The following is a 25,686-nucleotide window of genomic DNA, read 5'->3' on the forward strand; positions in this document are numbered from 1 at the left end:
TGCGTGCAAGTTGATGCAAATCAACTGCCGTCATCTGAATGTAATTTGGCAGAGAAACTTGCGGTCAATCTTAAGTGATTCTTTCAATCAACTTAACGTCTTTGTCTGACAGTAACACTTGTAATTCAAATTGAATTCAAGTAACAGACAATTTACTGTCAACTTAAATGTAACTGTTTGGCAGTGTGACAACTTTATAATATTAATTAATATTCAAGTGACTATATATGTAGTATACTTACCGGGCTACGTAACATTTGTCCCGAAGACAAAATACTCGCGACGAAACACCCTCAAACCAAAATATCTATAATTGATATACTATCAGATAAAATACTAAGAACAATCATCATTATTAAATACGAATTTTGTGTGTGTGTAATTAAAAAAATGTACCCACACATGAAAGGGTGTGAAACATAGCGCCCTTTTATCACGAATTTTGTGTGTGCAATCAAAATAATATATCCACACAGAAAAAAATGTCAAAAGTGGCACTAGGTCTTTGAACTCTATCGGGGCTTCGCCTCTGGACCCCCTTTTTGAGATACTCTTTTTTCAGGGAAAAAAAAAAAACAAAGAGATTTTTTTCTTCTTTCCTTTTTTTTAAATTGATTATCAGGATATTGTTGGGCATGAATTGTCCTGGATCCAAAAAGTGTCATACCGTGTGCAGTGGATGTTTTAGATTGCAGGTGTTTTGGTTTGCGGGTATTTTATCTTCGGGTTAAAAGTCGTGTCATCACTTACCGGATTTTTTTTGAAAAATATATGTTGTATAAAGAATTTAGCCAATTATTATTTTAATATTTTAAATTTATGACTTACATTATGACAAACACATTTTTAAAAAACAAAGATTTATTTATTTGTTTTTATGTATTTTTGAGATCATTAAATGTTCATTCATTCATTGCATATTTTTTAATAATTTACTTTAAATATAAAAATAGATTCAAGTAGTAAAATTCTTCATAAAATAACTGACTAATTTAATTACCTAGCAATAACGCATTTGACTATGATGGTAATTTAGAATAAACAATATATTCAATTATGATTGTACGCACACATATGTATTTAAATCAACAAAAAATAATAAATGTAAGAGTTTGCGATTTATTTCAAAGCTAAGTGCATAGTACACAGTACCTATACATTTCCCTCCAAAATATATCATTAGTCTTAATTCAAATGTATTCTGCTAGGTGGCAGTGGTTTGTGACGGTCACGTCAAAACTACCATTTCTGCTGTTGACCGTCACAAACCGTTTTGTGACGGTCAAAAGCAGGTAAAATTACTTGTCACGAGACCAGTGCCCATCTCTAGTCGGAGCAGCGGAGGGTCTGAACACACGCCATCCCAAGCGGCACAAAAAAAAATTGTTGAATTTATGTTAACAAATAGTTACATTATAACAAATTTTTTCCTTAAATTTACCAAAAAGTCGAAAATTTTTTTTGTGTTGCTTGGGATTACTCAGCCCTGGCTATTTAAGTATGACAATTTGTTTAAAATTTAAATTTACGATCGCCTTTGGATGACAAGTTAACAGAAAATATCAACTGAAGAATGCGGAAAAATAACGGAAAAAAAAGAAAAAAAAATTACTTTAAATTTGACAGAAAGTTGCATGAAAGTTTGCCTTAATTAATTAATAATATCAACTTTTGCAGTTTACTTAACGTGAATCTCTGGCAGTTGATTTCTAACAACAATTTGTAGTTAAAGTGCAAATTGACTGAAAGTTTGCCGCAAAATTTGCTCTTCAACTTTTGTTAGCAATTTGCCGACTAATTATGATTGCAGACTTCAGTCTAGTTTTCAAGTTAACGATAATTTGTAAGCTAAAGTGGCCATCGTGATAACTGAGAGTGCAACGTATGCGGATGTTTGTCATAATAACGTTCGAAGAAGTTTATCTTTGCTAGGTTATAAATGTAAACTTATTTTATTTATATTTTACCATAAATAATGAGTATATTGCCATTCCACAATGAAATATATTAAGATATAAGTAATATAAACAATGTGACAGATTACCTAAAGAGTTGATTATTAATAGCTAAGCAATAGTCTAGTAAATTATATGTAAGTACATTTGAATGCCTTTTTTCTGATAGAAATCATTTCATCTCTTTCACTCCGTCTTTCTTACTCTAACCTTTCTACTTTATGTATAAATTAATGTAAGCAATGCGCGCACGTTAGGAAATTTTTAAGAGTTCTCGACTATTCGTCTCGAACAAATTGGAGGCTAATTCAATAGCTGTCACTATGATCTAACAGATAGACGTTACAATTACAATTTCTGTGTGTGTGTGTTTTTTTGTGTAGATAACTTTTGTGGAAGGAACCGAGTCGAAAATACCTGTGTCCACGTCGCGACCACAATTGGGCGGGCCGATTGACGTGGACAATTTTTAAAACAATCAAATTTTTAACTAGTTTTTTGAGCGATGAACTATTGTTAAATTATACACTCAGGTGGTTAAATTGTGAATATTTAAAAAATTTGTGAAGGTAAATGATTGGACCAATTAGTTTATACACTATTTATAACCGATTAAATTTATGCATTTGTTATCCAGGCATGACCCTGAAGTTAGAAGACAATTAGAAGTTTTCGATTTTTTTTTAACAAATCAATTACAAAAAAAAAAAAAAAAAAAAGAAAAAAAAAGCACATGTAGAAAATAAAAAAACCAAAAGTGAAATTTTTTTAAATACTTTTTTTTTTTATAATTTCTCGTTTCTGAAAAAAAGTCAAAAATTATTAAACGTCGGCTAACTTCATTATTATTATGTAGACACAGAAAAAAAAATTAAATTTAAATAATTATTTTTTTTGTTTCGATAAATACTTAAAATAAGTCATTTTTTACGAAAATTAAATTGAGTTCTTATTTTAAGAAAACTATCGCTTCACTTCCGTAATTAATTTCTAGAAGCATCAATTATTTAAGGCAAGCAAATATTTATTCAATTTAGTTGACACCTCCTTAAATTTATCACAAGTAAAAACTTCAACAAAGCAGTTATTTGTTTTAATAAAAACAAAGAATTGGAGAATGATAAAATTAAAAATTAGTATGAAATTTCTTATTGGTATCGATAAGAATATAAAATATATTTATTTTTCGAATTAGTTCTATAAACTATTAAATATTTAAATTTTATTATTTAGTTGTGTAAATTAATATTTAAGATGTGGAATATCGATTAATAATTTAAGAGTTTATTACAAACATGATTTCCAATAAGCCACCGTGGCTGAGCGGCATAAGTTTCGCGTGATCGGTCTAGGTTCAAATCTTAGGCCATGTAAAATTTTTTATTTATAAAAAAAATGTTTGTTAAGGTACAAAACTAATCTGAAAATTATTAGACAAAAAATGGCATGTCTAATAACATTTTTTTCCAAAATCAATTTTTTTTTTTTAGTATTAAGCAAGTAAATACAATATTTGAATAAAGTAATCATTTTACTTGATTGAAGAAAATAATTGCACGGAGCTATTTAAGTAACTAAAATTCTTAAATCAAAAATTTTTTCTTTAAGGTAGTTCACTCGTGACATTTGTAGCCAAAAGTATAGCGTAATCGTAACTAGAAAAAGTTAGAGATACTCAATGCCGGAATATTTTATTTTTGTGAGAGACTGTATTCAATACATTTTAGTTTTAAATATACAAATACACTGAGTATAATAAATGTGGCAACGCTGCAAACATTCAGATTGAATAGTCTGTAGATTAAACGTATAGGTAGCAATCTTTATATAGTGTGAGTTTACTATACATGTAGTTTATTATTGTTGACATCCACAAATTTTGGATAGAATTCATTTTTGTGTATATTTTCATAATTTTTTTTTAAACTTACAAGAAAATCGCATTTAAAAAAACTAAAATTATCCGATGTGTGCTACTTTCGACATCATAATTTTTTTAAATTCTAAAGCTATTAGAAGAGCTATTATTAATGTAAGTTAATATCAAAAAATATTTTTTTTCTGTTTGTTTAATATCATTGAATAAATGTTTAACATTCATAAAAATTATTTCGAAAAATTTTTCAAAAATTTATTAACCTCCAATACTTTCATGTTCAAAAATTAACCTAACTGAGTGACATTTGAATTTCCGCGGGTTAAGTATGACGACTGCAACGTTGCCGAGTTGTGATTACTGTACTCCATCACACGTTAAGTATTTAAAAATTATTTATATTTTAAAAATCAATATTTTTTAAACAAATCGGTCAAGAAATTCAGAGTTTTTTTCAAAAAATTTCTAATTTTTTCATTCAACAGTGGATAAGTTTTTAAAAAAAATGGTAAGAACCGCTTCCAAGATATCCAAGAAACTACATGTTTCTTTTATACTTGGTAGATCTCCAGCATGTTAATTACGCACTTTTTGATTGTTAATATCTCGTCTTACAATCGGTGAAAAAATTTCTTTTTTTTTTTTTCATCAAATATTAGACATTTTTGTTAATCTCATGTTTTAATTTCATCGCATTCCTAAGAAAAGTCGTTTTGCAAGTGAACTACCTTAAAACATACTTTTTTGTCTCTCAGTAGGCCGATTATTCTTGATCATGTTATTTAATGTTTATTTTACAAAAAAATTATTTAAACATATTTTATCTTTAGAAATATTTTCATTTAAGTCTTTGTCCGACTCTATTTTGGAACTTTTATTTTCCAAATGATGATAATAATGACTGTTGTTAAAATTCAAAAGCTAGCATTTATTCTGATTCAGATAAATAATATAAATAATAAAATTATTCTTAAGTCAGAATCTCAATTCAAATTTTACTTATATTTATTCAAAGATTAGCGATTTGTTATTTGAACTATTTTCGAATTTTAAACTTTCAAATAATTCATTTGAAATGAAGTGTTGTAGGTTGTTTGTTCGAAACCATTTATTTTGATGATAAATATTAATATTCAAATTATGTATTTATTTTATTTGTTATTCGCTCCGTGCGAAGTCATGGTAGGGGAAACTAAATCGTTGCTACGGGCAATGTTGGTACTTAGGGAGGATATTTTATTCTTTTGGCGTATTAAATTCACGAGCTAATTAAAATACTTCTTTTTTTTTTTAATTAAAAAAAAATAAAATGAGCCCTCGAAGTTACTGTATTTTTAACTGTAAATATACGAGCATAAAAAACGAGTGTAAATTTTATAAATTTCCGGTGGCTTTTTGGAAATGAAATCAACAAAAATAAATGAATAGCTGGAGTAAGAAAGGAATAGTACTACCAAAACTTCTATTTCAATCATAAAAGTAACGCTGAAAATCACCGACATAAAAAAATTAATAGATTTTTTTTATTGACAGTTAATCAATAATTTCAAACAATAATTAAGAAAATTTACATTTTGGTGTGTTCAACATTTCTTTACGTGTATTTAAATCATTTTAGTTATTTGTGTTTTGTTTTTTTTTTTTTAATATGTAGAAAATAAAAATTTATTTTCTCAATATATTAAAATTTTATTACAAAAATAATAATTTTAGTTTTTTAAGAAATTTTTATTTTGTGTTATTGTTTATTAAACTTTGACGGTACTTATAACCAAATTTTCACTAAGTCTTGAGTATTTCATTTGATATTTTTCTATTGATCATACCTATTTCTCTTTAACTGAATTAATAACAATAAATAGTAAGAATTTATAACACTTTTCGATAGTTTTTGATATTCATAGAATTTTTTTAAGGTAAAAAATGATAATTATCAACGCAAACTCTTTTTAATTATATGTGAAATGTACCTCAATATCCTCTTTTAGTTCACCCATTGCTTGGCGCTGATGTCGCGCACAGAGCGATTACTTTCGATCATTATTCAATGGTTATACATTAATGGTATATGACGCACTTGACAGAGATAAGATTGGGCTATAGGTCGCCCTCAAGACATTTTATACATATTGAATTGGGAAATCAGTCGCTAATTAGGTTATTTTTGATAAACGTGTAATTGTTAAAAGGAAATCAATATACGGACAAAATATTCCTTTTAAAAAAAAAACAACCTTCAGCCCATTAATTATTTGTTTCTCAACTCACTTAATATTTATTATTTGCATTTTTATATCTATGAACATTTCATTACTCATTATCATTATTGCAATCGTAAATATTTGTAGTTAAAAAAAATACACAAAATTTTTTTTTATATGTGCCTGAAGGTCGTAAAATTTTTCGCGCAACGAAAATGAAAAAAATTTATGAAATTTGACTGCTTAAAGGGTAGTTACGGAGGTTGGTGTGGCCTAAAATTTTCAGCTGACATACTAGTTTTGACTTCCCGCTAAGAAAATTACAAATTTTCAAAAAAAGGGGAAGTTATTGATTTCGATCCGATTTTCAAAAATTGAATTTCTAACAGTTCTGTAATATTCTGTAACTTTTGAACAGATAGACCGATTGGGCTTTATGAGGTCGCATTTGAAGCGGCTCGTTAATTCCAACAACTCTTCAGAAATTGAGCGCAATTAGTACGGTATTTTCTAAAATAATTTAAACATAAAATTTTTTCAAAACTTTTTTTTTTTTATAACTTGCATTGTACTCGATGGATTAATTCCAAAATCTAATCAGCTCTAAAACTTTATAAGCCTCGTCGAATGCCACCTCAACCATCAAAATCGATTCTTTCGTTTAAGGGGACCCGGTGGTCTAGAGGCTGAAAATTTCATGATTTAAAAAAAATTTTTTTTTTATATGTTAATAAAAATTAAACCTTTTGAAATTTTGAGGGATTATTTTGTTGTTATTAAAATATACAGAAATCCTTATAGCTAAGAAAAAAAATTATTTTTAATATTTAAAAGATGGCGTTGAAGCCAGCTCCTTTAAAAAAAGGGACCCGGGCGGCGTAGAACAACTCAGCTCTTCTATGGGTCTGAAACAAAAAAATTTAATGGATTTTTAATCAGTATAAATATACCTATCGCTGAAACTAGAATAAAAAAAAAAAATTTTTTTTTTGAAGAAGAAGTGGCACTTTGTTGAAATTTGTAGTCTAAAAATTTTATTTTAGTTCCAGCGATAGCTGTTAGTGTATTAAATAACATATTTAAATTTGAAAGCAATCGACCGGATAGTTTTTTTTCCTCTACGCCAGGCAGAAAAAATAGTTTCGAGATAAACACGTTTAAAGTTTTAGTTGTAGAAATTGTGAAGAAAACCAGATTTGAACATATACTTACGACTAATCAGCTATTCCAGCACCATATTTTTTTCTTGCACGGAAAAAAAGGAACTGTAATAAATAAAGTTTGATGTATAATAATTATAATACTCTTAGCGATTAATATTGATTCAAATAGTAATATTGTGATTTCAATATTTAGTAAATAATAATTATTAATCGAATGCTAAAATATACAGTTCATTTAGATAAAATTATCATTTAAAACTATAAAAAAGACAAAGTAAACACTAAAAAAATTAAACTTTAAAGTTTAACAGCCAAAACTTAAATATCTATCGTTTGTAAAATGAGAAATTAAAGTTTCAAACAATAAAAATATAAAGGATACAAAATAATAAATTTAGGTAGAACGTTATTTTGTTAAGTCCTCTAACTAAGAAACTTTATCAGGAATTGTTTTTAAATTTCAATATTAGTCAACAGTCAAATTTAATAATATAAATGGGTATAAATAAATTTTCACGGATATTTATTATTAAATCAAATATTAAATATTCCCACTGAAATCAATGAAGATTGACTATATGAAACTGTATATTATATTTCGTCAATTTGTAAAAGGTATGTGTCAGCCTTAGCAAATTTTATTGTTTGATGCAGTGAAATTTCATGCGCTACCGTCATTCATTTAAGTACAGAAATAACTTTCGATTCCTATACACATGCAGTGGCCGAGCGCACTAAGTGCTAAGGACTGGACTTTGTTAGCGAAAGGTCGGCGGTTCGAGCCCGAAAGTCGGCTGAAATTTTTCTGATGATTTTTCAAATAAAAATTCGAACAACTACATACTGTACCCGACTGAATCATTCATTCATAATATAAACAAGAATGCAATCAATTAGATGCACAGCGATAAAAAAAACAGACAATGGAAGAAGGGAGAAGAAGGGGGTGAAATCAAAAACCCGAATAGAAGTACTACAACAGCAAATGGTAAAATCCGGAAATGAATAATTTAAAATAAAAAAATATAAAATAGGACAAAAAAAAATATATTTTTATTATTCGAAATAATAAAAATGAGAGTTTAGTACCAAAATTATTACTGCGGTAGCATACGAAAAAGTAACGATTGACTCTGAAATTATGTTATCGACTTGGAGATTTTTATTGTTTGAAACTTTAAAATTTATGGTTTAATTTTTAATTTTTACCATCATCAATCTCAAAAGTATCATTCTGCCATTGAAACTATACAATTCAAAATAATAATTTTTACTATTTGAAATTTGAAAAACTATATCTATACCCGATACTTTTTTTTATTTGAGCATAAGTATCTTTTAATATATCACTCATATATTTTAGCCTTATACTTTATATTAAACAACAAAATCACACCCGAGCGCCGCATTACTATTTGAAACAATAAAAAGTATTGATAATTCGGGTAAATTTTACAATTTTCTTTTTTCCGTGTGTGCACTTCTTCGGTTTTTCTTGTTTTTCATTATATGTTGACTTGTTTATCATTATTATAACTTAGGTATAGAAACCGAAGCGGATGTTTTCCGCCGCACAATAGAAGAAAAATTACTTACTTGGCTGGCCTGCTAAATAGCCTTTAGAACATAAAATACTGGGAATATCATCACCATATTTTCACAGTATATTTTTGAAATACTATACTTTCGAAATATGCAAAAAAAAATCGATTTTCCAAAATTTCTAGACCACCGGGTCCCCTTAAGAAAAACCGTTGTCGAAAAACTTGCAAAAAAATGTTTTTTTTTTAACTTCCCGCTCTTGCCAAATTTTTTCATTAAATCATATGAATCAAAAATAACCAAGTCATTTCATTGCTTTCTTTAATTAATTAAATAAGTAATAAATATTAATTTATGAATTCATTGTGTTATTATAAATTAAAATTATGAATTTTCATAACTATTAGGAGAATATAGCAAACAAAAAAATGTAAACACTACTTTGACTCACTAGTGTCAGTTGAACCTCCTTAACAAAAGTTATATAATTATGTTACAGCAACTTAGATGAACTTAACGTATCATGAAAAACCAAAAATATTTACCATAAAATATTTATTTACTACCTGAGAAGTCACGAAACCTCATTTAATGACAAAAATAAGATAAAAAAACGACATATTTTATCAAGTTTTTAATATCATAAACAAGCAACTACAATGTTCCGATCCAAAATTCGTATTCACACTTGTCGAGTGATACTTCTAACTTCTCTAGTATGGTTTTTAGTAGACGTAATGATACTCATGTTTTACTCAGATTGTATTGGTAAATCTGGATGGGGATGTTCTGACAATAAAGTAACAGATCTCGCAGAAAGTTCATCTCGTGCTGACAATTTAATAAGTAATGAAATTAAAACTACTAATAATTATGATCATAGACGATATAAACAATCAGAATTGCAACTATGGCGACCAGCAAAAGTAATAAGAGAAAATAAAGGAAGTCCTGGAGAATTAGGAACAGCAGTTCGAATTCCACCAGAAAATGAAGCAAAACAACAAGAACTCTTCAAATTGAATCAATTTAATCTTATGGCAACGGATATGATTTCATTGAATCGTTCATTAAAAGATATCAGATTAGAAGGATGTAAAAACAAAAAGTATCCTAAGTACTTACCCACAACAAGTATTGTAATTGTTTTCCATAATGAAGCTTGGAGCACATTACTTCGTACAGTCTGGTCTGTTATCAATAGATCACCTAGATCATTATTAAAAGAAATAATTCTCGTTGATGATGCCAGCGAGCGAGGTAATATTTTTAATACTGTACCTTAGAGAAATAGTATATTTATAATTGTTGTTTGTTTTAGAACATTTGAAACAAGATCTTGAAAATTATATAAGTACGTTACCTATTCCGACGTACGTTTTACGTACCGGAAAACGATCTGGGTTAATTAGGGCCAGACTATTAGGAGCTAAGCATGTGAAAGGGCAAGTAATAACATTTCTTGACGCTCATTGTGAATGTACAGAAGGTTGGCTTGAGCCATTATTAGCAAGAATTGTTGAGAATCGATCAACTGTAGTCTGCCCGATAATAGACGTTATTAGTGATGATACATTTGAATATATTACTGCGAGTGATATGACATGGGGAGGCTTTAATTGGAAACTGAATTTTAGATGGTATTTTTTTTTTTTTTTAATAATTTAAAGAAATCAACATGTTATAAATTTATTTTCTCATTTGATCTATTGATCATAGTTGATTACGAAAATTATTTTATTAGGTATCGAGTAGCTCAAAGAGAAATGGATCGGCGTAATGGAGATCGCACCGCACCATTACGAACCCCTACAATGGCAGGTGGTCTCTTTTCTATTGATAAAGAATATTTTTATGAAATTGGAGCGTATGATGAAGGAATGGATATTTGGGGAGGTGAAAACCTTGAAATGAGTTTTAGAGTAAGTTTATTGATTTATTTATTTTTTTCAGTAATCAAATGTCCATTATTTTTTTAAATATTGTCTAATGGCAATTATTTTGAAATTTAATCATTATCATTTATCTTGATAAATAATTACATTTGTGATGTTCTAAGAAAAAAAAAGTAAATGCGTGTACTTATGTACGTACGTTAGAAGTTATCACGCAAAAATTGAAGGTTAATTTTATACTAGGGCTATGCGAATCTTGTTCGATCTAAATCGAATTCAATACTAAGATTAGATTCGATATTCGAATCAGTTTTTACTTTTCATTAAATTTTGCTTCTCTGTTTACTTTAATCATATAAAATTTGCTAAAATATGACTTCATATCAATTAGATATGATCAGATCTACTCATACAGAAGGTGTCTTAAAAGTGCTAGCCTAAACTTCAGAAATAGGTAGGAGATTAAGTTCTGAGACGAGAAGTCTTTTTGATACAAGTTTATTTAATGTTTTTTTTTTTATACAGCTTTTTGGCATTTAATAAGACGTATATTTGGCTTAACTGCAAATGAAAATTCTGTTAAATACAAATATAACGTTTACTTAAAATCATTTTTATGGTTAAACTGGAAGAAATGTAACCGTGGTATCGACTGCAGTGACGCTTTAACAAAATTTAGTAAACAAATATTAATATTACATAGAATTTTATGAAATTCAAATAATATTGTAATTGTGAGAAATTGTTAGTTATTTAGTGAACTTGTATTCTTTTTTTATCAAATTCATAGTTATATGAATTAAAGCTTATTTTTATATAGCACCCTCGTGGCATTTTAGAGCCATACGTATTATTATGGTATAACATCAGTATATTTACGGGCTCTAAACAGTGTTAATACATATCCAATCTATTTTTACACAATAAGAGATGAAAGTCACTTTTCGTTGTCATTTAAAACCCTGTCACTTTTTTCTCATTCTTTTGACGTATATATGATATCAAATACTTTTTGTAGGGAATTAAATTTCCTCCAAAAACGTGTTTGTCAAAATTTGAGAAAAACATTTTTTGATAGAACAAACTTGAAAAATAATATTAAAAAAATTAAACATTGTGGAAACTAAATTTTTGTTGATCTTTGAAGCCCCATAACTTTTTCCCAAAATTTCAGTGTAAATATCGTGAACAGAATTCACGAATACACCATATCAATACTGTAAATCTATACTACGTTCTAAATTTATAATTTATTATTACGGTATTCAAACAGTATTGTGAAAACTGCGAGGGTATATTTTTCCAAGTATCCAAATGCGCGTTTTTATTTATGGCGAATAAATTTGTCTCTCACTGCAGTGTAAGCATATTCAAGCGTAAAAAGTAGAGTAGAAAGGTTTGCAGAAAGTAGCAGTTTTCTTCTATTATACTTTTTCAGCTTTAGCGCGCTTCTGATTGGCTACTTCATTTAATTAATAGCTAATTACCTACGTATTAAGTTTGATAATGGCAATAGGCTTTTCGTCTTAGAATTTCATCAACTACCTCTGAAGTTTGGGCTGCTACTTTTGGGGTCAGGTCTACTTATGTATGGGCTCATATGTAATCACATATGAATCAGATATGAAACCATACTACCTATGTATCTTCCGATCTAATCATATATACATCCATGTATAATCATACAAAAACGTAGATTTGATTAGATATGACCATTAGGGTGGGCCAAAAAGAACTAATTTTTTTTCTTTAGTTACTGTGAAAATATTGTTCAAGATGATGAAAACAAAAATTCTGACAAAGTTTGAGCTCTTAATATTAATATTAAGAGGTGCCTCTTCGTGATATTTGATTTCCCATTTAAATAACATGGGAAACAAAATTTTAAGTTTGGAATTTCATACTTCGTCAATGGTTTATTGTACAGATAAGCTCAGGATGTATTTATGTAGGTAATTAAACACTCTACAAAAATAGTCTTATGATTCTTGGATAAAGTCATCTGATTAAAGTTATTAGAGGTGAATCAAATTTATAGTAAACTTCGAGATCTTTTTACTTTTCCAGCAAAACTATCATACTTATCACAAAATGTCATAAGATCTTTTTTATAAACAGTTTTATTCCCTACAAATTATTTTTAATAACGGTTTTTAAAATTCCACATAGGTTTCTAGTTATTTCCATTTTTATATTAAGCTCATAAAAAAATAATGTTCTGATCGATTTCACGAGCTCAAAATTAAAAATACTAGAAAACAATGTGAAATCCAAAAAAACTTTGAGATAATTTGTAGGGAATAAAATTGTGTACAAAAACGATCTTATGACATTTTGTGATAAGTCTGATAGTTTCGCTGGAAAAGTAAAAAGATCTTGAAATTTACAATAAATTTGACTTTAAACTTCAGTAACTTTTGAACATTGCCAAGGTAAAAATCACGAAGAGGCACCTCTTAATATTAATATTAAAAGCTCGAACTTTGTCAGAATTTTTTTTTCATCTTGAATTATATTTTCACGGCAACTAAGGGAAAAAGTATTAGTTTTTTTTGGCCCACCCAAATAACTATGTATAATTATGCATGATTAGCTGAAACTTTTTTTTCTCGGGATGCTTCTCCGGCGTAGAGACAATTACAAAAGATTTTTCATTTACAGCATTTTTAAACTAAAAATAAATAAGCCTTGGATAGTTTGTTTGATTTTCTTCCAAGATTTTTTGCAAAATTCTCAGTTGATTTTAGGTATGGCAATGTGGTGGTACTTTAGAAATCAGCCCATGTTCACACGTAGGTCATGTATTTCGTGACAAGAGTCCATATACATTCCCAGGTGGCCTCAGCAAGATCATACTTCGGAACACTGGTAGAGTAGCTGAGGTCTGGTTGGATGAGTGGAGAGAATTTTACTATTCCATGAACCCAGGTTAGCTTATCATGATTGAATAGGAATAAAAAATTGGTGTTTTCATTTACTCATACAGTTATACTTGTGAACTGAAATACATAGAATGTTTGAACAATTGAATAAAGTTTTCAATCATGTTGCTTTTGACAGAAAAATTATCCATAGACTGTATGAATTTCTTAACAAGCGACATGATAATTATTATTAATCTAGAGATAGTCGCTCAAGCAATCACAATCATTAGACGGGTATCTGATATTTAAAATATATTTAAACATAATTTGAGCGAGTATTTCTTTTATTAATGAAAAGTGCTAGACAGGACATATAACATAAAATTTATTTATTTTTTCTTTCAGGAAATAGATGCTTTCTTCAATTCATATATGCTTTCTTTTTTTTTTCTTTTTTGTTTCTTCATGTGTATTCTTATATTTGAAATTAAAATAATTATTTAAGATTTTAGGCTTATTTTTAACTTGCTACTCTTTTATATCGTCTTAACCACTCATCCATCCAACCGACTAACATCAATATATGATCATAACAACAAATGTATTTATTAAAAAATGGGAATCATTTAGGTATAACAAAGAGATTCCGAGAGACGTGATCTACCAAAAATTGTCATTCTTATCATATTATTATTATAATGATTTCAAAAATTTCTTTATCGTTTAATCTTTAAATTCTTAACAAACTAACTAAATTGAGTTGGTTAGATATGGATGTGTGGGGGGACATTGGAAATCGCAACATGCTCGCATGTTGGGCACGTGTTCCGTAAATCGACGCCGTACACGTTTCCTGGCGGTACAAGCAAAATTGTGAACCACAACAATGCGCGGCTTGCTGAGGTCTGGTTGGACCAGTGGAAATACTTCTATTACAACATTAATCCAGGTAGACACTAATTGCAAAACAGTCTAAAAAGGATTTTCAAAATAACTAATAATTCGCTACTCTGAAATTGCACTTGTATTTTTTTTAAGCCTAGCATGTGTTACGTTTAAAATTATTAGCACGTTTTTACAGTTTTCTACCATTTAAGGATGTAGAGTTTAAGCTTATGGTTCATCAGATACCCGTTTAATTTTTCACTGAAACTTTTTTTTTTACGAAAGATGTATTATACAACAAATTTAGTATAGTAATGGTAACAAATTTTTTTTATCTTTATTGCTACACTATGATTACTATGTACAAACTTTAAATATGAATTTTTTTTAATTTTAATAATAGCACGCACTTATACATACAAACCATTTTCATGTGTTATCATAGTTCATAAGAACACGAATTCATTTAAATTTTATGGTTAACTTATTGTACACAGAAAAAAAATTCCAGTTAAATTTACGATGCTAACATCATAATTTTTCTTATTGATTATTGTAGTGGACTATACCTTTAAAATCATAATTTTTACGATGTAATATTGGAAATTTCATTTAAGAAATAATACTTCAAACAAATAACACAAAGTCTTAAGTTCTTTAGTATAAATTACGATGTAGACATCGTAAAATTTGAAATAAAAGTATAAAATAATAATCACTCGGGTGTTGGATTCGAAAACGGAACCTTTCGAGTGCGGACTAACCGACGACTTGGGCCATTTGGCCACAGAAGCAGTTCCGAATTATGGTAATTACCATTATTTGCCGTAATTAATGGTATTCGAAAGAACTGAGGTGTTTGACGGTAAAATGCGGTATTTTTAACAAAAATTTGCAGTAAAAGAACGCGAATTCTCCGTAAAATTTCGGTATTCTACCAATGCGATGTTGGACAAATAAATCGATGTTGGAATAATCGATCTTCTCAATAATCGATTACGTGCAATCGGTTAAGTAAAAATATCGAAACAGTCGATGTTTAGTTTTTACCATATGCCCGTAACACAATTATCTGGAAATTGTACTTTCTTCACGACTATTAGATTAATAAGTCCGCTGATATTTAAATCAAATTCAAAAAATACATAGGTTATCGCTGGAAAATAATGCAAAATATTTATTGAAATTACAATCATTTACTTTTTTTTTTTAATGTAATAAACATACATTTTAATATTATTGTTATAATAGTAATTTTTCAACAATCAATAAATAAATTTCCCAACAATTTTAACAATTACTTTTTGAAAATTATTTTTAGATTAATAAATTAGTTTCATAAAAAATTGTAAAATGTCCAGTCTTTTTCATTTAACGGATTTAAAAATAGTAGTTTATTAAGATGTGAGCCAGTTAATCTGTTTGTACGTTCCGTTTTTATAATCCTAGCTTTAGAAATAAAACGCTCCGATAGAACAAACGTTGCAAAAGCGCATAATAATTTCATGGCAAACTCGAATAATTTTGGAAAAACGTTTCTAACCGATTATTCGATAAAAATAGATGAAAAAAAAATTGTCTTCAAGTACCTTATAACCATTAATCTTACTTTTCAGAATTTTATTGCCAATAAATTCAATTTCAAAGATTTGTAAGATGTCATGATGAAAAGATAAATAATTTGTACATAACTAATTAAAAAAAATTTTTCGATTATTCTTAAAATCTGTACAATAATCGATTCATTGACTCACAAAAACATCGAGAAAAAATAATCAATCATGGAATAGAAAACATCGATGTTCGATTAATCGATTTTTCTTGCCCTTCTCCATATTCTATCGTAAAGTTAAGTATTGTACTGTAAAAATAAAATAACATGTGGTGCTTACGATGAAAATGCCGCAATTTACGGTGAATTGACGTATTATACCACAATCCACTTAAAATACCATAAATTACCGGATCTTACAGTAAATTGCCGTAAAGTATTGCAAATTGTGGCAAATTTTTCGTAGAAATACAATATTTTACGGTAAATTACGACAAAGTGCGGTAAATTACCTTAATTCGGATCCGCCAGGGATATAAATAAACAGTTATAAGTCACGAGAACGCCTCTTATGGTATACACCGTTACTGTTTAAAAATTGCGACGTAACATCGTAATTTTCATTACTTACACCGTATTATAACAAATTCAGCACCGTAATATATATTTTCTTCAGAAGTAAATAAAAAGAATAGTACAGGAATCAATACAGTTTTCGAATTGTAATTTTTATTTTATTCTTTTTACTAATATTAACATAAATTTTTATAATAATTTTTAATCGATAAAGTTCTTGTTTAAATTACGATGTTAAATAGAAAAAATGTAACCTACGTAGTAAATTTAAAAATAAGACATATGAAAATCGATTCTAAAGAAAGTATAGGCTACGATCACGATGTTAACATCGTAAATTTTAGTATAATTTTCTTTTCGTGTATGATAACATTTCATTATTAGTTTTTAATTGTTAGTTAGTTGCATGGGAGTTAATTTTCATTCAATTTATCACTTCCGTTCATTGATATGACTACAAGTTTAATATTATAGGTGCTAGAAGTGTCCCAGTGGGTGATGTATCTGAGCGTGTAAAATTACGTGAAAAATTGAAGTGTAAAAGCTTCAGATGGTACTTAGAAAACATTTATCCAGAATCTCCTATGCCTTTGGATTACTATTACTTAGGTGATATTAAAAATTTAGAAATGCGCAATTGCTTAGATACAATGGGAAGGAGAACAGGAGAGAATGTTGGGTTGAGTTATTGTCATGGTCTTGGTGGTAATCAGGTTAGTATTAAAGTTTACATACTTAGTAATTAATCTTACGCTGGTCATTCTGTGAGACATTTTTTTCACTTATACTGACCTCTATCTAAGCATGGCAGCATACGACACGATTCTAACTATTGTAATATAAGTGAGAATACTCTTAACTTGGTGACCAGCCCAAGATTATTACAATCCTATCATACTCATGTGAATTATTTACTACTTTAAGGTGTTTGCCTACACCAAGCGACAACAAATAATGTCAGATGACATGTGCCTTGATGCGGCAAGCCCTCAAGGCCCTGTTAAAATCGTTCGTTGTCACGGGATGGGAGGAAATCAGGCGTGGTCTTATAATGAAGAGGTAACTAGACATAAATTAACTTATTGAACGAATTAATTACTCTCTGAGAGACATTTTTATTTCATAGTAATAAAATTAGTTTGTATTCAGTAAAATACGTATTATGGTCATGCGTAAAAAAAAATTTTACTAAATACGAATAAAAATTTCATTAAAATTCCGTTTTAAATTTGATCAGTATTTAATACGTGTTTATTAGTATTGACTACGTGTATATATATATATATATATATATATATATATATATATATATATATATATATATATATATATATATATATATATATATATATATATATATATATATATATATATATATATATATATATACTAAATGAATTAATATTGTGAATAATTAATCAATAGATATGTGAAATCTAAAAATTCTTTGTATTTCATAGATGAATCGAAATTAAAAAATCGGTATATCGGTTGACCCTGCGGGCCAGCCCCAGAACTTCCCGCTATTTTCGAGCTCTTCGAACTCGAAAATATTTATGTGAATACATTTTCGAGCTCGAAAATACTTTTGTGTGCCGTTGTTTTCGAAAAAAAAAACGTTTTTTACTATTTTTTCTCCAACAATATCTCTCAACCGAATTGACCAATTGAGACGGTTAAAGTGGCAATCGACGTGTAATATTGAGTTCTACAGCTGATCAAATTTTGGAATTGATTTATCTAGTCGTTTTTGAGATATTTCGAAAAAACTAAAAAAAAAAATATTTTTTAATTCTTTCGACATTGGTTTCTATTGAACGAATAAACCGATTTTGATGGTTGAGGTGGCATTCGCCGCGGCTTATAAAGTTTTAGAGTCGATTAGATTTTGGAATCAATCCATCCAGCACATTCATTTTTACATTTTGTAAAAATTTTATTTTTGGAATATCTCCGAACGCCCCCACCAATCAATTTCAATTTTTTACAACTTTTAGATATCGACAAGCCGTGTCGAATGCCACCTTGATGATCAAAATTGGTTCATCCATTCTTACGTTTGAAGTAAAATGTGTATTCATTAGGTTAGAATCTTAAATTTTAGATTTTGGGTGATTTTAAAGACGTGGATATTTTTTTTTTAATATCACATAAATTATTGAAAAATTGAAATTTTTTTTATACAAATTTTATTTTTTATAAGTTAATAGAACGACTCTAGTATAGTTAGTTGAAAAACAACATTTTTAATTTTTGAAGATAGATTATATTCATGAAAAAATAATAAAAATTCAAATTATATCGAAGAAAACATTATTTTTATTAAACTTTACATTGTTAAATGTCTCACGTATATATTTCATAAGTTTTTTTTTTTTTTAATTAACTGCGGTCATAATTGACACTTTCACCCGAATTAGAGATGGCCATCATAAAGCGACCCTTACAATGATTTTAGTAAACACCTTTGTATCTAATGAAGTTTTATTAAATACTAATTTTATTTTTGATAAAACTCTCATTTATCTCTCTGCAATCGAATTTATTGTTATAAAATAAAATTTATATTTATATATAATTAATATTTATTAGTATGTAGTGGTGTTTTGAAACCGATTCTAATACGTGTTTTATTTCTGGTGAATAAATTTGTCTCAGTGTAGTTACTACAGAAATAAAAAAATTGAAAAATTCTATTTCAGACAAAAATGATTAGGCATACAAACACCGGACATTGTCTATCGGTGCCTCAAACAGGAGAAGATGTAACAACACCGATTTTGACACCATGTGACGCTCACAATTCGAGCCAAAAGTGGATAATGGCTAGTAAATTCAAATGGCAAGCTAGCTAATATCAGGTAGCTTACATAGACAAAAATATTACTCAACACTTGTTAATATATTTATTAAATTCTAACTTGCCGACTGACTCTAAAAGAGCTTTGGAAACCAGGTGAATGAAAATCTAAAATAGTCTTAGGTCTGTCCGGAAATAGTCAAAATTAACTAAAATTTTTAATGTTTTATTGAGTCAATAAGCTTTATCAGTATATTAATATTACAAATATATGAAAAAAAAAAAAAAAAAAAAAAAAAAAAAAAAAAATAATTGACTACAGTATGAATTAACTACTGCCATTTCTCATGGTGAACAAGGAGTCTTTAATTTAAAGAAATATAAACTGCAGTTACTGTTAATAAAGATTTCAATAATTAAAAGTGCTAGAGTGTAAGTAAATGGTTGTTGAACCATGAAAATTAAAGCATATCAAACATCTGTTAAGAATAAATAATTGTTACTACACGGAAAAAAATAGATGACAAATAATAATTTATTATTGATGAATCGCAGGGAATAAGTGCAATTTTTATAAAAAAAAAAATTCTTTAATATAAAAAATATACAAACGCAATAGCATCGTAAGTGTCTAAGCTATGATCGATCGAATGTTTTTGAATGCAATGACGAGTTAACTAATTTTATTTATTAGATTATAGCGATTTATGTAAACTTTATTAGAGTATAAGAAAACGGATTAAATTATTTTATACTGTTAAAAAAGTTTAAAATTAAAAAAAAAATTTAGTAAATGAACATTGGGTCGTGTTGCTGCAATCTATACGAAAAATAATTTTTTCAAATACAAAAAAGACTGTACTTATTCTCCAAATTCGCTATTGTGATTTCAGATTACTATTAGCCAATATCGAGCTTACGCGTTTACGCTACGAAATCTCTAGAAATGTTTTTATTTTACGAAACTCAGTCTATTTTACAAAACTCAGTCTATTTTACAAAACTCAATCTATTTAAAGAAAATTTATAATTACTCTATTTTACACTCTTTATAATTATTTTTTATTCTGAAAGTTATAAATATTCATTCTCTATAGTTGTTATATGTTCATTATTTTTTTCAATCGTGTGAATATGAATTTTTCTGAGTGAGTTATTCTTTATTCAATATTACAATAAAATATTGTGATTGTTGGTTATTTTGTTTTTTCTTTGATGATACATTGGTTCTTAACTACTGTCGTTATATCTCATTGGTGCATAATCATTATTTGAGATCATTATAATAGACCTGTAAGTTATGGTTGTCTTCAAATAAATGGGCTTTTTTCCCACTACTACTTGGCTAGAATGAAGTATGAGAATTTGCAATAACGTGCATGCGCAGTAATGACTTAATTGTAGAAAAGTAGTGGAAGAAAAAATCATTCTTTTGCGGACTCAACTATATCAATTTTTATGTCAACAATATTTAAAATAATACTGAATAATTTAGATATTTATTTAGTGAATTAGAAAGATATTGTTTAACATGACGAAAAAAAAATACCGTTAAAATTTAAGCTCTTAATATTAACAACCGCCTCATCACAACTTTCGATTTCCCGTTTAAATAACTTGAGAAATTTCTTTTTAATGTTTGAAATATTATTACTCATTAGCGAGTCGTGTATCGGAAAAATCGATAAATACTTTTGTTGGAAATTGAACGCACCACAAAAAGATCTCTTATTATTTTTCAATAATTTACATTTTTCAAAAATTATTCAAGGTCAAAGTTAAATTCATAGTAAATTTTAGTATTATTTGATTTTTCCGTCGGAACTATCAGACTTATTGTAAAATGCTATCGAACCTTTTTTTGTAGATCATTTTACTTCCCACAAATTATTTATGTCAAAATTGTCGACATTTTTGAAATTCCTTTACTTACTAGCATTTAAAGATTAATTAATTAAAATCGGTCAGGATACGATCTTGGAACGAATCGATATTTAAAGACAAATAACTACCGAACTTTCAAAAATTTTGAAAACTAAAAAATAAGTTGTCGGAAATGGAATGATCTACAAAAAAGGTCCTATAACATTTTGTATTAGAAGAGACTATAATAATAAGAAATCTTTTGTTGTAGAGCGTTCAATTTTCAACAAAAATATCTATTGATTCTTTTAAAACACTAATATACTGATGAGTGGAAAAATCCAAACTTTAAAAAAAGTTTTTCCCATGTTATTTAATGGGATATCGAAAATTGCGATGATGCGGTGGTTAATGTTAATATTAAGAGCTCAAAATTTAACAGTATTTTTTTTTGTCATCTCGAACAATATTTTCCGTATAACTTTGAGAAAAAGAAAAAAAAGAGTCGATTTTTTTGAATCAGTCTATGTTATTTAGGTTAAATTGACAAAAATTAAACTTTAAAGCATCGCTTTATCATGGAATTAATATAATAAGGGTTATAGAAAATTAAAAAAAAAATTTATTTACATGCATTTTATTTCCTTGAGTTTGTTGTCTATTACGTAAAACAAAACGGTATCCACTAGTCGATACAAAAAAATGATCAAATTTTAAACTGATGTTGACGAATTCGGTTAATTCTGTATTTCTCAAGATAAACATCGACAGTAGTTGAATGAAAAAACAAATTCTTTAGTAATCAAAAACTACAATAAAATTTCTATTATAAATTAGTAAAATGCGTCATCAACTATGATATCCATGGATTTAACTTAGTTCCAGTCTCACAATATTTATGTTTGCACTTTGAACCTTAATGTAATTTCATAAAAAAGGGCAAACGTAAACTTATGGATGAATCTTTTATTTTAATCATGGTTAATATTTTTACTAATTTATATCGCATTTTGTAATCATGCGAATAGATTATTCATAAAAATAGTCTGATATAATGAATTTTAGACAAGAATTAATATTGCTAATTATTTATTATACATGAATTTTAATTACTCAGTTCTTCCAGTATTTTTAAATGTTTTATATTCTTAAATTATTAACTTAAATGTATAGTTCTTTTGTTAATTTCGTTCATAAATGACTCTTAAAATTATATAAAAATTATTAAGGTGTGTATTTTAACTTAGTTTGACATAGTTGTAAGTTTCATTATTTTCATAAGAAAAAAATAAATTAATAAATAAAATCTTCCTTCATTCCACTACATATAAAATTTAAAATACTTCTATGGCTTGTAGAATACATTTTTATAGTGAATAATACACTGATGTTTGTTACAAATTATAATGTTTCATTTCTTCTCAAAACTTGACAAATTTACCCTAAGTAGGGGAGAGATGCTGCAACTGGAACAAAAGGTAATTATAACACTTAACAAATAACTAACAACGGGATGAAAATCATTATTTTTTTCTTGTAACTCATTGAAAACATTAATTTATGAGATGGGCAAGAGTTTTAGCTTTTAATCTTGTTCCGATACTCAAATGTTTAAAGTTTCTTGAAATACGCGTGAAAAATTTTTTTTTCATGCCTCACAACTTTTTGAATAACAGTTTTGTTTTTAATATCATGATGTAAGGATTAAAATATGTGTCGAAAACTGGATATTATGAGTTTAGTAAGTACAATTGTACTTATTGAAAAAGAATAATTAATTTATTAATGTAACGGAACCGAAGTCCACCTCCGTTTTACCGGAAGCCGTTTCCACGCCCTTTTGGGCATACACGCGGTGCGAGGTTATCCCCATTTTCCGACCCAAACGGCACTCTTAGCGAAAAAAAAATAATTGATTGACGACTAAGGTGGTCATTAACCGGAGGTATGATCAAAAATCCTCATTGCGTGTGGTATCTAACCTCAGCCACCACAAGTTCATATCTTTCTTGGGCCAAACACTAATGCCATCTCAGAAAATAAAGAAACTCTGGTTGAAGTGGGCTTAGAAAGGCCCCCCGTGGTACCAGTCTCCCTGCGCTGGTCAACAGGTTCCTCTTGGATAAGTGGTGAGACACAACTTCTCCTCATACTCTAAAAAGGGTTTCTTCCATTTGTTATCATTGAGTTTCGAACAAGCTATCCACTTGTTACCAGTCCCTGATGAATTTTCTATTTTCCAAGCCTTCAAGCGCTCTAATTTTTCATTTTTAATGTCGAATCAAAGTTTAGAGCAGTACAGGTTTGAAAATGAATAATTGATTAACGTAATGAGACCGAACACGGAGAGAAAAATATCGCCAGAATGACTATCCAATGTATCCTCAAATGCCGATCGTCAGAATAACGATTTGTATACTTAATTTAGGAATACTTTCATATTAATTTAATAATCTATAGTATCGTTAAAATAAAGATACGTATTTAGGTTAGGATAAGTATTCGTTTATTTAATTTAACAATACGACGAATAGCCTTTGTAACGATATGTAGTTTCGTTGATATAGGTATCTCTATCGCCAGTGTGAGGATCTGTATAGCTGAATTGGCTATACGTATCATCGTTCTCGGTTGTCGGATACCTAAATACAGAGTTTGCGCAATAGCCATGTCAGCGATTCATGAAATGCCTAAAACAAGGATACGGATCGTCACTGTAAGGATACTCTGTATAGCTGAATTGGCTATGCGGCGTATCGTGTTAAGACGCGTTTTCATTTGTTTCTCTATTCGCACTCAACTGGATAAACGGTACTATCTCTGTTGTACTTGTACATTAAATAGGAACTTCGTCCAAGCTTTTCTCGTAAACAAATGAAAGTTATCAAAAAATTCAAGTGCACTTCGCTAGTTCATAGAGTAAAGCATCGGGTTTGTGTCTTTATTTTGCGTTTAGAGCTTTTATTTCAGAGAAAAGCTGGGACAAAATTAACTGAAAACCGTTCTTAAGTAAGATGACTATACAGCGTATAGCCAGAATAGCGATACGTATATTTAATCTGGCGATATTTTTCTCTCCGTGAAGTCTTCCTCATTTTTACAGGAGACCGTTGCCTCGCCCTTTTGGACATACACGTATTTTGTACATCCCTATCTTCTACCATAATATGATTATAGTGGAATATTGAGTTTAAACTCATTGACAGTACCCTAGGATCAATTATCAGATCAAAGATTCTTTTGCGTATGGATGCCGAATCATCAGCTACTATGAGTCCGTTCCTATCAAATTCTAAGCATTCGGTTCCTTCATGCTGGCTTGGAATTGATTTGCCCATAGCTCTAATTCCATGTATTGGTCGGACATACCACATTAGTTAAGAGGGGGCGTGGTTAATCTCCTTGTCTTCCTAAGAAGACACCCAGTCTTGAAAATGAATAATAAAAGTACTTTAATATAAATTACATTTTCATTTTGTGTTACAATCACGACTGTACTGCGTTACAATTGTAGTCCTCGCGCACTGTCATCTTGATCTCTGTTTTCAACCAAATAAATTAATTTTTAATTATTTAACTCAATCGGTGTTATAAAAAAACACTATAGAGTAGCTTTTTGGCAGTTGTCGAATTCAAAATTATAAAGAATAAAAAAGTAACAATAAAAAGAAATTTTTTTGTTCCAATTGCAGTACGTCTCCCCTACCGAATCTAACGATAGTAAATATTAATTTAGGTTATTTATACGAAGCCCACTGTTTTTTAAGAATATTATGAACACTTTTAATACAGAGTTCATAATATTAGTCTACCTTTCCTACTATCCATTTAACAACTTCTATCCAAGTTGTTGGTCACGACATTGATTACAAAAATTTTTTAATAGATATTACATTGACATATAAAAACTAATCGTGTTAGTCTTGCGTTTTTAAAGTTACTAGACATAACATGCTCGCTTCGCTTGCCGTCATTCTTTCAAAAATCTCGCCACTATCTGAGTCGACCAATCGAAAACCGAATAAAATAGGCACAGAAGTGAGACCGCAGAGGCAACCGGTTGGTTCTCGTGTGGCTCGGGCGATCACCTAAGTTAAGCAGCATCGAGCAGGATTGCTACTTGGGTGGGTGATCGCTTAGCCATGCGTTAAGCTCGAACGGAGGTCTCTGACCGTTAGGTGCGGAATGAAGATCTAGTGGTCGGTAAAATGGGAATTTTCTCGATCACTAGAGCCTCACCCAAACCGAACTGTACTGGCAATGGTTTTCTCTGTGATTTCCCTTGCCTCTATAATCCCACAGCCAAGGTGGGGAGTAGGGTATCACCGTAATGGTACAGTACAGTATAAGCATAAGTCGGGCCACAGCCGCACAATGAAAGCAGAGAAGAGGAAGCAGTTGCGATATCAAGGCAAAAAGTGTAAAAGGCCGTACAAGCGGCTATACACTAGAACAATTAAAAAAAAAGAAAATAGTCACAGAAGTGACGTAAAACGATACGACATCTGGTTATC

General features: G+C 28.9%; 1 protein-coding gene across 3 annotated transcripts; it reads left to right on the forward strand.

Moving 5' to 3' along the window:
• The first annotated feature begins 1,839 nt into the window (after positions 1 to 1,839).
• Positions 1,840 to 20,589, forward strand: LOC103573853 (polypeptide N-acetylgalactosaminyltransferase 5). Of its 3 annotated transcripts, XM_008553097.3 has the most exons (9): positions 1,846 to 2,092; positions 2,339 to 2,524; positions 9,237 to 9,997; positions 10,059 to 10,377; positions 10,482 to 10,659; positions 13,380 to 13,560; positions 16,984 to 17,222; positions 17,434 to 17,568; positions 19,212 to 20,589. In XM_008553097.3, the coding sequence occupies exons 3-9, from the start codon at positions 9,397 to 9,399 to the stop codon at positions 19,362 to 19,364; spliced, it is 1,806 nt and encodes a 601-aa protein (XP_008551319.1). In that variant the 5' UTR covers positions 1,846 to 2,092; positions 2,339 to 2,524; positions 9,237 to 9,396; the 3' UTR covers positions 19,365 to 20,589. The 3 variants fall into 3 exon arrangements, with proteins under 3 accessions (XP_008551320.1, XP_008551319.1, XP_008551318.1); XM_008553098.3 differs by lacking the exons at positions 2,339 to 2,524; positions 13,380 to 13,560 and adding an exon at positions 14,265 to 14,445 and having other exon boundaries at positions 1,840 to 2,092; XM_008553096.3 differs by lacking the exon at positions 2,339 to 2,524.
• Positions 20,590 to 25,686: the final 5,097 nt, after the last annotated feature.

The sequence above is a fragment of the Microplitis demolitor genome, chromosome 7 (assembly GCF_026212275.2).
Source record: "Microplitis demolitor isolate Queensland-Clemson2020A chromosome 7, iyMicDemo2.1a, whole genome shotgun sequence".
NCBI classification, from domain to species: Eukaryota; Metazoa; Arthropoda; class Insecta; order Hymenoptera; family Braconidae; genus Microplitis; species Microplitis demolitor.